The sequence below is a fragment of the Triticum urartu genome, chromosome 1 (assembly GCF_003073215.2).
Source record: "Triticum urartu cultivar G1812 chromosome 1, Tu2.1, whole genome shotgun sequence".
In the NCBI taxonomy this organism is placed as follows: Eukaryota; Viridiplantae; Streptophyta; class Magnoliopsida; order Poales; family Poaceae; genus Triticum; species Triticum urartu.
The window spans coordinates 563,373,122-563,388,837 of record NC_053022.1 but is presented as its reverse complement, the minus strand read 5'-3'; the positions used below and the strand labels follow the sequence as shown (position 1 = coordinate 563,388,837).

The 15,716-nt window shown below is 44.4% G+C and overlaps 2 protein-coding genes across 3 annotated transcripts; both read right to left on the bottom strand.

Annotated features, from left to right (window-relative positions):
- Positions 1 to 6,884: 6,884 nt before the first annotated feature.
- LOC125530712 (putative nuclease HARBI1) lies at positions 6,885 to 10,072 on the bottom strand. Of its 2 annotated transcripts, none has more exons than XM_048695113.1 (3): positions 9,696 to 10,072; positions 7,625 to 8,384; positions 6,885 to 7,542 (listed from the first exon to the last, which is right to left on the bottom strand). In XM_048695113.1, the coding sequence occupies exons 2-3, from the start codon at positions 8,382 to 8,384 to the stop codon at positions 7,085 to 7,087; spliced, it is 1,218 nt and encodes a 405-aa protein (XP_048551070.1). In that variant the 5' UTR covers positions 9,696 to 10,072; the 3' UTR covers positions 6,885 to 7,084. The 2 variants fall into 2 exon arrangements, 1 of the variants encoding a protein (XP_048551070.1); XR_007292981.1 differs by lacking the exons at positions 6,885 to 7,542; positions 7,625 to 8,384 and adding exons at positions 8,445 to 9,104; positions 9,195 to 9,499 and having other exon boundaries at positions 9,696 to 10,061.
- A 2,234-nt stretch (positions 10,073 to 12,306) lies between these two features.
- LOC125530704 (phosphoribosylglycinamide formyltransferase, chloroplastic-like) lies at positions 12,307 to 15,676 on the bottom strand. Its single transcript, XM_048695103.1, has 6 exons — positions 15,218 to 15,676; positions 14,976 to 15,087; positions 14,491 to 14,667; positions 14,149 to 14,275; positions 13,918 to 14,050; positions 12,307 to 12,797 (listed from the first exon to the last, which is right to left on the bottom strand). The coding sequence occupies exons 1-5, from the start codon at positions 15,576 to 15,578 to the stop codon at positions 13,937 to 13,939; spliced, it is 891 nt and encodes a 296-aa protein (XP_048551060.1). The 5' UTR covers positions 15,579 to 15,676; the 3' UTR covers positions 12,307 to 12,797; positions 13,918 to 13,936.
- Positions 15,677 to 15,716: the final 40 nt, after the last annotated feature.

The following is a 15,716-nucleotide window of genomic DNA, read 5'->3' as shown; positions in this document are numbered from 1 at the left end:
CTCCCTAATTGATCGCCTAAGCATCTCAACTGTCTCGAACACTTGACCTACATGAAACTTGGGACAGTGTAGATCTTCTTTCCTGAATGTCTTGAATCTGAATTTGTGTGCTTCCTCGTCGGAGTCTGGTGCCCAGATGTCATCTCCTTCAGACTCATCATCAGTTGCAGGCTTCAACTCCTCTGTATCAGTAACTATCTGCTTTCCTTTTCCCTTTGTTGATGCCTGAGGTTCATGGCTGATCTGTCCATATTCTTCATAGTCCACATTGTCTTGATACAAGTCATCATCATCTTCAGATATTTCATATTCAGAGTCAACTATCTCTCCAGGATCAAAGTCTTCATCTTCAGAGTCTGTATATTCACCAGCATGATGCACTCTTGCATTCATTCTCCTTTGCTGGCCCAATCTATGCCTTTGGTAATCAGCTTGCACTGCCTCTGCATTTCTTGCCCTTATTTCTGCCTCTCTTTCTCTTGCTGCCTCTGCATTTGCTATTGTATCAGGTTCTGCATCTGCTGTACCTCCAACATGTTGTGCATCTGTAGCAGCAGCATCAGGCTCTGCATCTGCTGTACCTCCATCATGGTGTGCATCTGTAGCAGCAGCATCAGGCTCTGCATCTGCTGTACCTCCATCATGGTGTGCATCTGTAGCAACAGCATCAGGCTCTGCATCTGCTATACCTCCATCATGGTGTGCATCTGTAGCAGCAGCATCAGGCTCTGCATCTACTGTACCTCCATCATGGTGTGCATCTGTACCAGCAGCATCAAGCTCTGTATGTGATGTACCTCCATCATGGTCTGCATATGTATTAGCCTCTGCATCTGCCTCAGGCTCTGCATTGCCCTTGCACTTTCTTGGACTAATAACAGTTGGTAGATGTGCTACTGGGAAATGCACTACATCATCCCTATTTGCTGAGTTGAGGCTGTCATCATGATCAAGAAAGATTTGCATAGAATGATAACCAAATCCTACAAAATCACACATTTTGTCCGTGTCATCATCATCTCTTATCTGCCTGAGCCCATTTCTTGTAATATCAAGTACTGGTATAAGGTAATAGGCCTTGATTCTCCCTGCCATTTCATAACCAATTTCTTCCACCATATGCTCCACAACAAGATTTGACCAAGTGTCCACATGAAGATAATCATACCAAATCGCCTTCCCATTCACATATGCTCTGTTTGTTCCAGTACCAAGGAAATAGCCACCTACGTTGAACTCAACGGAGAAATTCAAGCTTCGGGGACCTACATTATGCACGGCAAACATCCATCAAACTTGAATCGGCCACAAATACCTCTCAAAACCCTAACAAAACCCTCCCAAAACCCTCCCCTAACCAACTACCATGACTACAAAAAATCCATGAAAACAGGGTTCGATCGACAAGGCGACCTAATGTAAGACAAAATCGACCACAAATTGCCCCCCTTTTGATCATCAAAATCGACCACAAATCGCCCCCTTTTGATCGAAACAGGGGAACAGAGGTGCGGCCTTACCGTACACCGGGGGATCAGTGCCATCGCGTCGACGAACGGCAGCCATGGCGTCTCCCTCGCCACCGACGCCGGGGGCCGCCGCACCTCCGCCTCCGCCAACACCTCCGCCTCCGCCTCCCCTGCCTCGACGTTCGCGCCACAAGCCCTTGCTTTCCTTTTCGAAACGATATGATCAAGCCGGCAGGTGGTGAAGTAATGCGGCAATTATGCAGAACCCCCCCCCCCCCAAAAAAATCGCCCACTAGCACCCACCTCCTACGTGGCCAAGTGGACTGGTCAAAAGGGGCCATGAGGGCAAAATACGTACAGAAACGAGCGTCAAACGTACGCAGTGACCATTTCAGTCCGTGTTAGCAAGTATGATTACCGTAACAAACTGTTTTCTCAATACATTGATCAGAGTGACCAGCCTTAACAAGTTTAGTGACCTAGAGTGCATTTTACCCTTGAAAGAGTGTACTTCCAACTTTGTTGGAAAGTCAAACTTTTTTAAGTTTCATCGTATTAATATAATAATACACCAACATGTATGCCATCAAATTAGTAGCATTAGATTCATGATAAAATATATTTTCATCATATATCTATTTGGTTTCACAAACATTGATATATTTTTGTACAAACTCGATCAAATTTTAAGATAGTTTGACCCTCTAACAAAGAGTTGAAAGTATACTCTTTAAAGGACAGGGGAGTATTATGAAATTTGTTTATGTTGGTGAGCAATGTCAGTGCGAGTGAGCTATGCTAGTGTGGTGAGTTATATATGTGAGAGTGTACCGCTTGTACTCCATCTACGGATGTGAGCCTACTATGTGAGTGTCATCACTGTGGGTAGACCTGGCCATCCCTCGAGCCGGGTCGGGCTTCGGGCCGGGCCTACCAAAGCCTGATGCAAAAAACTTAGGCCCGAGCCCGGCCCGGCCTGCTGTCGGGCCTAAAAATCAAGCCCAAGCCCGGCCCATCAGTCAAGAAGCCCGGCAGGCCTCGGGCCACGGGCCGGGCCTCTTCAATAAATGGCAAATATGGCGGGCCCAGGCCTGGCCCGCCCTAGCTTCAGGCTCAAAATTTAGTCCCGAGCCTGGCCCGTGGACAAGGTCGGGCCGGGCTGGGTCGGGCTTTTTCAGGCCGGGCCGGGCTGTCCACGGCTAGGTCTATCTGCGGGACTACTACTTCTATGTTCGTGCCTTATTATATGTGAGAGCAAGGGTGCATATTCATCCAACAATTTAATAAAGTTCGTTCATGATGTTAACTCAACTGTCCACTTGTATGTGAGATTTTTGCCTAGTTTCAAAAAACAAAAACTTGTATGTGAGAACTAGCATGTTCCTTTTTTAACTCTTGCTTGGATAGATCATTGATGGTTGACTCATCATAAGTGATGGGCAAACTACTTCACTGATTCAGAGAGAGAAAGACACAAGTAGGAGTACTTGACGGGAAGCTGCTCAACTTGTGGAAAATGACATCCCGAAAAGAATTTACAATAGTACAAAAGTCAAACTCGGGGTGCTGGCAACTACTTAGAATGTCCACGATTTCTAGGCCTTCGACATTTTCTTTCTGAAAATCCTACACTTACAGGCAAGACCTACGGAAGCCCAGCTACGGACCCCTCCCTGCACTAACTACTCCCTCGATTTTTAGTGTGTGTGGGTCCCATCCTCTTCATATTTCCAATCAAAATTCAACATATCAGTCCTACTCCTTCTATTTTTTAATACAAGACTACTCCCTCCGTTTAGGTGTGTAAGTCATCTTACGAAAATCAAATAATCCAAAAACACTTAGGCATGGTGCATTAACTTCCACCTTGTTTCTTGTTTCTTAACATATCAACCAATAAGAGATGTGGATGTACATGCTTTTAATGACTTGAGACTACAAACACGACATGCAGTGGTTAGTTCATTGCATGCAATGTTATTAATTAGCAAATAAACATTAAGTTCTCTTGTTTTTCCCTCCTCCTTGGTCACGGTGCACAACCTAAGATGACTTATTCACCTAGTCGGACGGAGTACTATCAAAGTTACAATTTGCAACTATACAAGGCCACTAAAATTAATCGAGGCAAAATTGATGGTGTTTACCTCGTACTAGCACCTGGGGACATTAGTTACTTTTACATGCATGCGGGAGTGAGAAGGTTGGCTTGCATTTCCAACATTAATCAACCAAAAAGAAGTAAGAGGGTTGGCTTGTTGTGCGTGGGAGAGAAAACCACATTAATTAACACGACAAACAAGATGACAAGCTACTATCTTGCAACATTGACTTAAACATGCATTAATTTTTATCTTGATATCTATAATATGAGTTTGTGGCTTTATATACAAAAATGCAGGGAGTAACTTAATTCCGTAGAAATCTGCGCGTAAGTGTAGCATCTCTCTTTTCTTCCCCAGGTACCGCGCAGCCACCACGCCACCAGAGGCGAGCAGCCCACAAGATGCTTGGCGTGCGCTCGAAACCATTACGCGGCGCCTCAGAGCCGTGCCGACGGATGCCACTGCCACCTCTTTCGATGGAACCAACGTGTGGGTCGGTATTTCTAGGGAGAAAACCAATCATTAGGAATCGGCGGCACGAATATGAACGGATCTAGACAGAAAACATTAGTACCTCTGCCATTCGATGAGAACCTTCATTGCAGTCTCCTTTGGATCATACACGGGAGAGAAGAAAACAGTTCATTCGTTGCAGATACACCACAATCCGGCACACACACACACACACACACACACACACACACACACACACACACACACATATATATATATTTGATAATTATGAAGATGTTCAAGAGATGCCCATAATCACATTTGCATGCACACACCGGTTCATAGAAATAGCAAAGAGATAAGTCTTATAAAAGGTCAGAAACAAGGGCATTGATTGAGAGTGACGAAAGACCGTATCTGAAACACAACAGCTATGATACAGAACCCATGCTGAGTTCATGTGGAATTTCTATAGCTCAAGGCTGTAAACAAGTGGCTGGTAGGGTACTGCAAGTCTGCAAGCCCCCAGGGTCAGTCAGTTTGGTGCACTCTAAAATTCTCTTTTGATCGACTGGATCATAAGGCGATTTATCTAAACCAAAGTCCCTCTAAATACAAGGCTTTGTGAGAGTAGCAGTAGGAGTTTTGATTGTTTGCGTTTTTGGGGTGCCGTTGAAGTGCTTGCATCTTTTTATGAGATGATCTAGATGAATCAGGGCCATCTCACCTTCGAGAAGATTGTGCAACGAGATTCGGCCTTTAGACCTAGAGTTATTGAAATCCAAGTGTAGTTTACATGTGGTTTTGGTCTACCTGGTGGTTTTCGATATGTACCCCTTACAACATGCCAACGTGTACATATTTCCTCCTTAATGAAAAGGCAATGTTCCTGCTGGTTGCTCAAAAAAAAAATAGCGTGAGTATGACAATATGAATCTCATACTAAAGATGTGGTGTGTATCTGATTGCTTCATTTCACTTGTGGGTTATCACCTAGGCTAACCATTACTGCTTGCACTGAATATGAGTCAAAATCCTGTGACTTTTCGTTAGGATAAGGAAGTTGATTACTTGTATAACTCCACTTGATCAGCAAAAGTCGTTGGTGTCATCTGCACCCAACACGTATACATTGACTCCGCCCAGATCGCAAGCAGATTTGCTTTGAAAATGGGTCCAAACGAACACAAAACGGACGAAAAAGATGAGATGAGTTTGCGCGTTGGGCCGTCGTTTTTATTCGTTTAGACCCGAAAAGACACACGTGGACGAAATAGGCTGTGCTTGGTTGGTGCGTCGGAGTTGGCCTAAGAAACATGGAGCCCGGCACCACGGGCAAAACCTTGTATATCCGATTGCTAATTTTTACATGTCAGTACCAATATTGGTCTGAATTTTTGCAAATTAGGTTAAAACGCGTATTTATACGTATTAACAGTGTATCTGACTGTTGGGGCCCATCTGTCAGGTGCCAACGTGGCATATTTTTTGCATAAAACCCCCTTGCTTTATACGTAATCACATAAATACCCGTTATTTTTGCGGGAAAAATATTAACGTGAGAGAATTTTTTTTGTTCGGACTTGTTTGAAAGTTTCCAACGAACTGGACAAATAATTAAAGTGAACACAAAATCTCGCGCGCCAGGTTTCGAACCTGCGACCTACAAGCACGCGGGCAGAGCGCGCTAGCCACCAGGCCACAGCGAAGCTTCTGTTAGGTTACAGGCGGGAGGTCCTTTATATTATAGTAGCCACGCTGGGCCGGCCGCCGAGCCCAGCGCTGCTGCGTGCCCTGAATCACTTATTTTTTAATCATAATATTAATACATTTTTTTGCGATTACATATTAGTGCACTAAAACAGTGCAACTTTTATTAAAAAATAGATGTGTTTCTCGAAATGCTAGAATGATTTTACGCAATAAGTTTTTAAAACATGCTGAACATTTTCTCAAATACACATTGTCAAAAAAATTCATCATGTATTAAGAAAATGTTCAACCTATATTACAAAAATGATCACCGTATATATTAAAAAATGAGCAACCTAAATTACAACATCGTATATATTAAAAAAATATTCAACCTAAAAGTTCAATATATTAAAAAAATGCTCACTGTTTGCAAAGTAAAGTTCATCAAGCATTAAAAAATGATCACTATACGCAGAAAAGGTGCTCAACGTACATTAAGATATTGTTCATGCAAATTCGAAAACATGTTCATCATGTATTTGAAAACATCATGTATTGAAGCCTATCTAAAAAAATATTTAGTAAGTATGTTAAAAACAGAAGAAGAACGAACCCAGTGAATAAAAGAAGAAAGAAAGAAAAACCTAAAAATAAGACAAAACCAGAAACAAAAATAAAGCATAATAAGATAAATAAATAGAAAAGAAATCCGGGCGAACGAGCCCAGCACGCGCGTCAGTAAAAGGCGAAACGAAAAAACAATTACAGGCCTTGGTTGGCCCAACCACCGGCCAGCGTTCGTCTGTTGTATAAATAAAATCCTGCCTGGACAGAAACACGAGCAGCCTAAGCCCTCTTTGTTTGGGCTACAGATTCCTGAGAATCACTTTGCTATAGATTCCTGAGAATCAGCTGTGGCTCTGGATTCCTGAGAATCAGAATCTGACTGTTTGTTTACCCTGTTGTCTGTCAGCTTTAGGAGTTGTGGGTGTTGTGAAATGTCAGTAACGCCCTCGACTGTTGACTATAATGTTTATATGCGGATTAAAGCACAAATTATCTGTTTTGACTTGATAAAGTGAGAACTAGCACAAAAACAAAATATATACATTTTTTTTAGAAATGACATGATGGTATGAATATATAATCTGAAACATGCATATGAAATGTAACATCCAAAAAAAGAATCAACCCTTGTAGTCTTACATACGAAATATATCATCCACATATGGACCAACCATCATAGTCTTACATACGCGCACATATCATCCAAAATATGTACTAACCATCAGTCTTACATACGTACACATATAACCCAAAATATGCACTAGATATCATAGACTCATCAAGTAATATGTGAAATTATACTTGATCCGCCATCAATCCATCAGCAATCGCCTCGCGTGTTGCTTTCATGATTGCATCATCACCAACCACAATATTGGACACATGTCCTGTGGGTAGAGGTTGTAAATTCCCTGGCATGTAGTTCTCATCACGATCACATTTGTCAAACTCCAAGTCTCTCAAATTGCTTTCCCTAATGCAATTATGAAGTGCCATGCATGCAATGATGATTCGAGCTTGCTTCTCAGGAGGGTAACTTGGCATTTTTTGTAAAATACGCCATTTCATCTTCCAGACACCAAATGAACGCTCAATAACATTGCGTAGAGATGAATGTGCAAAGTTAAATGTTTCTTTTTTCCCATTCGGTGGGAGACCTTGGCGAAATTCTGGCACATGGTACTTTTGCCCTTTGTATGGAGCCAAATATCCATCACAATTGGGATAACCCGAGTCAACAAGATAGTACCTTCCTGCATAAAGTAAAAGTTTGCACAAGGGATCAGCAAGATAACTAAAACAATATTGCCGTGCACATGTAAGTGAAAGGGATACCTATAGGTGGATGTGGAAACCTATCTGCATACTTCACCAAAGTATCTCTGAATATCCTTGTGTCATGTGCTGACCCTGGCCATCCCGCGACAATAGAAGTGAATCTCATGTCAAAGTCACACACGGCCATGATATTCTGTGTTGGGTATCCATGTCGACCAACATGGTTGACGATCTCATCATTTGGAACAATTACAGGAATATGTGACCCATCAATCGCACCTATGCAACCATCAAAGTGAGGTGCAAATCTCGCATCCCGAAGCCTATCATGTACAACTCTGAACTCCGGATCAGTTGGTCGAATGATGTCTACAGCCATGTCATTCAAGCATTTCAATACTTCATTGAATTTGCGATGTATAACTTCAGTTGATCTCTTGAAACGATTCTCCACTTGGCTTACGGATTGGGGCCCCCCAACCGTCCAGAGAAACATACCCAATGCTTCTTCTGAACTCATGTTTCTTGTCCCCTTCAAGCCATATGTGTGTACAAGTGTACGATGCAACCTATCAAAACAAGGCTTGTACATTCTGAACATGTTATAGCAATCTTTTGGAGTACTCAAGTTCTCCGTAACCCACTGTTGTCCGGTCATTATCGGAACTCTTCTCTTCTTTTTCATGAGATACTTCTCACTGTACATGATACCAACAAGTGCAGCCATCATGTATTTTTTTCTCCTTTGCCTCCTTGAGGTTGGCATAGCATCAGAATCAGTTTTGGACTCTTCACTATGGCTGTCACTTGTGCTCATCTACATAAACACAGAAATATTATGAACACATGCATGTCAGGATCAACACAAGCGATAACATAAGCATAAATATTGTTCGTCTAACATGAAGGAAAATATTGTTCATCAGGTCTCAAGTGACATAACAAGAAAGGAAATATAGTTCAACAGGTCTCAAGCGACATAACTTAAAGAAAGGGAATAACATATTCATGATCACACGTCTAAAGTGTAATCCTAATGCCTATTTCGCTCTTCATACATCCTCCTAAGCCAATTCTTCTTCCCGTCGCTAGTCTTCATATTGTTAAAGAAACAACGATTTTCAAACTTCACAAACAACTTGGTTGCTATGAAGTACTCAACACTTGCTTCATTGGCTCCACATGCCACAACTTCTTCCATTATCTTTTCAATTTCAGCAGCAACACTATTCTTATGTGAGTTCATCGCGACATCTTCACTAATCAAGTGGTCAACCATGCGCTTGAAGTCCCTTTGAACAGGATTCTTTTTGCTAGAACTTCCATCTATCTTCAATGGCCCTTTCTTTGCCTTCTTGGCTTGGGTAGTCTGCACTTCTTCCTCCTCGGTTTCATCTTCTTCAAGATCAAGCACTTCATGCTCACCACCTGGCATCATAGAAGTTTCGCCTGTAACATTGATTTTCTCATACATGATGCTCATTTGGTTCAGATTTTCAGGACCACATTTACAAAACTGCAAGATGTCCTTGTTTTCCTGCATAAGTAATTCATTTGGCACTTGTCAACAAAAAGTTCTAGTGCAATATTAGCCACAAGACAATTTGATCTTACGAACATGACTTACTTCACCGGCCTTCTTCCACCATTCGTCATCAGCAATCACGGTGTTCGTTTCATCATTCCAACCAAGTCAGTAGATGTATTCTTTAGGATCAGCCAATCCCTATACAAGGTCCTCAAACTGCCCCATTTATTTTTGAACTGCAGCCTACTGTAAAGTTTTCCGGTCTGCTGAAAGAAGCCAACTTCTACATTCTTGTATCCAGTAGGGTTCAAAAATTTGGTAGGCCTATTCCCCTTTTCCTTCTCCTTAGCAGCGAGATTGCAAAAAATGGTGGTCATTTCTGGACTCCAATTAGCTTTTGACATCTATAACATATGAAATTCAATAAGGGTGATTTACATATATCCAGCCAATCATGGCCTATTACTAAATCTGACATTTTACTAAATCTGAACAATGCTACTGCTCCAATAAAGGCCTATTACTAAAGCAGTTCGTACATAAGAACATAATTCAGAGCATCAAGCAAAAAATACATTTTTAGCACTGATGAACAGTTACCTTCTCAAAGGTAGGAGATGGGGCAGGGCTGGTGCAGTCAGGCAGGAGGAGGTGGAGTCGGGGGGCAAGGGGGGGCCTCCGGCGTGGTGCAGCTGAAGCTCCGGCGTGGTGCAGATGAAGCTCCGGCACCGGTGCAGGTGGAGCACGGGGACAGACTGGGAGCGGGGGCAGCAGGTGCTAAGGGACGGCGGCGCCACGGATCTGATGCAGCCGGTGTATGGCCGGGGGCGGCGGAGACCGGATCCACACGCCTTGCCGGCGACGGGACCGGCGACGGTGGCGGCGGGCGAACCCTAGAGAGCCATCCCCTCTCTGTTTTTCTGCCTCTGTTCGGTAGGTGTGGATGTGTGCGAACGAAAGGATGAGCCTGTCGATGGAGAGGTTGGGCTGGGCATGCGGTGGCATTTCGATCGTAATAACGGGTAGAAGTTGCCCCATATTTGAAAGCGGGTAAGTGGCAGCTCGGGAATCAGCAAAATCGCTGATTCCAGCTTCCGGCCGCGTCCAGTGCAAGTTGGAGAATCGATTCTAGGCATCTGATGTTGGAGTCTGCCTGTTTGTTTGTGAATCCGATTTTGACTGTGCTAGAATTCAGGAATCACTATCTCTAGCTCAAACAAAGGCCACCTTAGCCGGGTGGCTAGCACGCTCCGCCCGCGTGCTGCAGGTCGCAGGTTCGAACCTGCCGCGCGCGATTTTTTTATTCACTTTATTTATTTGTCCAGTTCGTTGGAAACTTTCAAACAAGTCCGAATAAAAAAAATTCTCTCACATTAACATTTTTTCCGCAAAAATAACGGGTATTTATGTGATTACGTATAAAGCAAGGGGGTTTTCTGTAAAAAATATGCCACGTCGCACCTGCCAGACGGGCTCCAACAGTCAGATACACTGTCAATACGTATAAATACGGGTTTTAGCCTAATTTGCAAAAATCCGGATCAATATTGGTACTGACATGTAAAAATTAGTAATCATGGTACCAATCTGCATGTGATGTCCAAATTGTGGTACTTCCGTGCAATTAACTCGGACACAGAAGATTGTGCCGTCCTTTTCTTCCATTCCAGCGGTGGTTGATGGGTACGTGCTCTTCAGATCGCCGGCCTGCCCGCGTCCGCTTGCTTTGCGGTGGTTGATTTTTTTATTCACTTTATTTATTTGTCCAGTTCGTTGGAAACTTTCAAACAAGTCCGAATAAAAAAAATTCTCTCACATTAACATTTTTTCCGCAAAAATAACGGGTATTTATGTGATTACGTATAAAGCAAGGGGGTTTTCTGTAAAAAATATGCCACGTCGCACCTGCCAGACGGGCTCCAACAGTCAGATACACTGTCAATACGTATAAATACGGGTTTTAGCCTAATTTGCAAAAATCCGGATCAATATTGGTACTGACATGTAAAAATTAGTAATCATGGTACCAATCTGCATGTGATGTCCAAATTGTGGTACTTCCGTGCAATTAACTCGGACACAGAAGATTGTGCCGTCCTTTTCTTCCATTCCAGCGGTGGTTGATGGGTACGTGCTCTTCAGATCGCCGGCCTGCCCGCGTCCGCTTGCTTTGCCGGATTTCTTGGCAACCATCAGTGCCGTCGGCGTCCGGGCTAAAATGAATAGCGATTCTTTTTTTTTTACAACAAAATGAATAGAAAATTAGTACTCCCTCTCGTAAACTTTTATAAGATGATTCTTCTTTTTTTGCGGCATTTTATAAGATCATTCGTTTAGATGTAAACGATCTTATAAAAGTTTACAGATGGAGTACGCAAGTGAATTGACTTAGACATTTTATTCTATTTTGTTTCTCTGCATTGGAGCCTTGGAGAGAAGAGAGGAATGCTGACTGGCTGGCTGGCAAGCTGCTGCTGCATGCCTAAGTGCCTGCTCTGCTAGTGACACCTAATGTTAGTTAGGCTGGGTGTAGTACCTAGCCTAACCTAGCTGGCTTCACCTGCGTGCGTTAGCAGCAGTAGTAGCATCCTTCTTGGTCAGATCGTCCAGATGGTCAACCGGTCGCTGGTCAAAGTCAAGTGCGCCAAACCCAGACAAGGTTCACTCCATGACATGCTGCCAATCGGGCCGCCATGTTCGGCAAGACCGGTGGAATTTTCGCCTGTTAAGTTAGCTGTTTCCTCACAGCATCTGCGTCTGTATGACTGGGTTGGGTTGGTAACTGGTTAACGTCGCTGCCGTTATAAAATGCAGACAACAACGATGTTCAGTTCAGACTTCAGAGGCACGCACGAGGGCAGCTTCTCAGCGGAGAACCGTCCATCACTCACTGCGCGTGCATGCACGTGGTACATTACATACATGCCGGAAGGGGCAAAAAACAAAAAGACGAACGCGGAAACAGTACAGCAAACATCACACATTTTACAAAACGCGCAAACAAAACGTGGATGCTGATTGGCCGCTCTAACCTGCAAAAATATCATTACTGAACACACCTACAGCATGTAAAACCCAGCACCTCTGCGCCGGGTTTCAGACCTCACCAGCCCAGCTTACCATCTCTCAAGGCAACAAAAACACTAGAGCACTACAGCAACCGATATCACCATTACAGCACCTCGCGCAGGAGGAAACGGAGGAAAGCGAGCAAGATAACATGGAACACTAAATTGCACAGAATAGAACCAAGCACCCACATGAAACCAACATTCCGAAAGAAGAAACACACGATCAAGGGTGTGGCTAGGTCTCATTCGACTGAGACTTAATCAAGTCTCAGTCAAGTGATATAGTATGTAAGAAGAAAAAAGAAAAACTGAAAAGATTTCTTTTTTTGCACAAATCTCCATGCAAAACCAAAGGAAGATAGTATCGGCTGATACATAACGAAGTCTCAGTCGACTGAGACTTAGCAAAACTGTACGATCAAACTTCGCTAGAAACAGCGACTCTTCTTAAGGACCCAAGTGGGAGAGGCAAATACTAGTGCCAAGCGACCATCATGATGAGGTATATATAGTGGCATGTCATATCCACACTTGGTTTTGACTTTTGAGCATGGCTGGCAAGCTTAATGGCAAGTGACACTTCCCCTGCCTCAGCAACTCCAAGGACTTGTGGGACCGAGCCTGGGATTTGCTGTTAAAATTGGCACAAAATCAGAGATACAAAATGTCAAAATTCAAGAAAAAGTATCAACTGGGCAGGAAGGTCTTAAGATGGATCCTGAAATTCATAATTCTTTAATCAGGGTAGAGTTGCGTTAATCTATAGCAGAATTTACATTTTTTTAAGGCAATGCAAAAAGGCTAACATAGTTTGTGCAGTGGTGAGTCCAGAATAACTTAACAGTCATGGTCAGTTCAGAACAAAAAACTGAAGAGTCGTTTTGGTTGGGACTAAAATTGGGACAGGAATCTGAATCAGAGACATGAGAGCGAAGAATTTCATTATTGCGCAGCCAAATATATGGAATTGTATGATTGCGTATATGAGAAAAGATTATAGAAAAGGCATGCTATACAGGGGAGGAGTATGATAAAAAATCTAGAAAAAAAATGCATATGAGGATCCATCAAGTTGAGGTTACAGCTAAACAAAACTTCAAAGTTTGACCGAAGGAGTTGGCTTTCATATAAGTAACTAAAGCAGAACCTCGGGTGTGTTTATGTATTCTTCAGATAATGCAACTGAAATCTTTCCACTGGTCTAGTTTGTGTATGCCATCATGCTAAAGATGCAGTTGCCATCATGCTAAAGATGCAGTATTTGTTGGAAACTGAGAAATGTAGGCATTACGACCACAATCTGCGATAGGGTCGGTAACGCAGCTTGCATGGCCGAATGGCCACCCGCTCATCTTCCTCTTATCCCTTGCTGTCTGAGAGGGCTCTCCAAGAATGGCTACCATTCGCACCATCCCCTTCTCTATCCCTCTCAGATAAAGAAGCATGTCAAACTGCAGCACAAACCAAATTGACATCTCAAAGAGAAAACATCATTTGAACAAAGGAGAGATGTGGATATGCGAGGGTCGGTTAGTGGATTGCTCATTGAAGAGTTTGCAAATGAAAGCACGGATTATCTTCAAAGCCAAGCCACGCAACGAGCGGAACACAGTGCAAGGTGCAAGTTATGTTTCTGTGACCAGATTATCAGGCAGGTTATTTCACCCAGTCAGACAAACATGGTGAATTAACTCCCATGCCTTGGGGAAAACTGGCAGGGGGTATATAAATTTCGTTAGCGTCTAGGAGACCTCAAGGTAGCACCACCAATTAGGCGTATGCATCGGGGTTTGTCTGAGTTCTGATAAGTGGGACACCGTCTTCTCGCCACACGATTCGATCCTCGCACAAGGCAGCAACTGCCTCAACATAAACATGATGCTCCTGAAATGTCAAAGTCAACGGTAGGTTGGCAGCTAAGAATTGTGAATAACACAATAATGTAGCATGCAGAGGAACCTCAGCTGCAGATAAGATGTTACCTCATGTAGAACCCTTGCAGCCAATTGCTCTGGAGTATCGTCGGCTAGCACAGGCACAACCCTTTGGGCTAAAGTTCTTCCCGTGTCGAACTGTTCATCCACAAAGTGCACAGTTGGTCCTGAATATCTGCAAATGGTTGGAAAATATCATCAAATAAAACAGATAGTTTCATGTGGATGCTAAACAAAAAACAAAAAGCAATGGGTACTGTAGCAGCCAGGGCCCTCATCAAACAAATCGACATTATCTGCCACCACACGGTTGCGAGTAATAGCTCTTGCACTTGAAAAAAAAGAAAAGGAAGTGCTGAACTGAAAAGTTCTATAGAAAACATGCAACACCTGGCTCCAGACGCAATGACGGCTTTATGCACCTTCAGACCATAATAACCCTTGCCTCCGAATGCCGGGAGGAGCGAAGGATGTATATTCAGTACGGATCTGGGATATGCCTGGACTAGCTCACTGGGTATAAGTTTCAGGTAAGCAGCGAGCAGAACGAAGTCCACCCTGAGATCCCTGTTTCACAATAGACATAATCATGAGCTAAGATGAGGCACCCTGCACGCGCCACAAACACAAAATCTTCACGCTTGAAAGGGCAAACTGAAGCACACTGGTGGCACCAAGTTCATGCGGCTAGAAGAGCAACATATAGCTTGTGTGTCATCTACTCAAATTATGTTCACTGACTTCAGAACATGGTATGAAAGCATTCAACAACCGGACTAAAAGTGGAAGTCGATACACTGATGGCCTTCTCCTCTGAAGAATTAGAAATGTACAAGCTGACCTCTGAGATGAGTTCAACAACAGAGCCAACAAACCTCAGGGCATTCAGAAGCTGAGCCGTCGGCACCCCCTCCGGCGCCGATTTGGACCTGGGGAACAGGACCACCGGTATGCCGCTGCGCCTCGCGTACTCCGCTCCGCCGCATCCTGCAACATCCCAGTCCATTCCATTCCATCCCGTCGCGTCAGAACCACCCCAGTCCAATCCCCACTTCACCTCACAGTAACAAGGGGGAAGAACGGAGCTACGAGGAAGGGATCGGATCATCCTCATCACCTGGCTTGTCCGTGACGAGCGCGACCACATCCCCGCTGCTCGCCTTGCCGCCCGCGGCGGTGGCCTCGTGGATGGACCGGAAGTTGGAGCCGCCGCCGGACACGAACACCGCGAGGCGTTTCCTGCTCCTCACTCCGCCGGAACAGTGAGAAGAGTCCCCGGATCCGCCGCTATCCCTCGCCGCCGCCGCCGCCTCAACGCGATGGGGCCGCCTGCAAGCGACAGCAGCGCGAGGCTGCCGCCGCGTGGTCGCGAAGGCCCCCGCCGTCGCGCTCCGGCTCCGCTGCCGCTTCTGGGCGGGGTTGATCGGTGGCAGGTAGCGCAGCCCGGAGCCGGGGGAAGCGACGGCGGCCGCCTCCATCACCGGGCAACGGCGGACGGGAGGAAGCGGCGGCGGGGCGGAAACGGCGGCGTTGGGTGAAAGAACTTCGCAGTTTAGTCCTTTGAGAGTTGTGATTTTATACCACACCACAAAAAGTAAATTACTTCCCTCCGATCC

What these genes read in the sequence shown, in the direction of transcription:
- LOC125530712 (XM_048695113.1), bottom strand. Translation starts at nt 8,384, where the DNA reads ATGAGCACAAGTGACAGCCATAGTGAAGAGTCCAAAACTGATTCTGAT. An exon ending in GTTTCCACATCCACCTATAG is followed by an intron (nt 7,543 to 7,624) that starts GTATCCCTTTCA and finishes TACTTTATGCAG; the next exon opens with GAAGGTACTATCTTGTTGAC.
- LOC125530704 (XM_048695103.1), bottom strand. Translation starts at nt 15,578, where the DNA reads ATGGAGGCGGCCGCCGTCGCTTCCCCCGGCTCCGGGCTGCGCTACCTG. An exon ending in GCTCGTCACGGACAAGCCAG is followed by an intron (nt 15,088 to 15,217) that starts GTGATGAGGATG and finishes GGGATGTTGCAG; the next exon opens with GATGCGGCGGAGCGGAGTAC. An exon ending in CTGCAAGGGTTCTACATGAG is followed by an intron (nt 14,051 to 14,148) that starts GTAACATCTTAT and finishes TTGACATTTCAG; the next exon opens with GAGCATCATGTTTATGTTGA.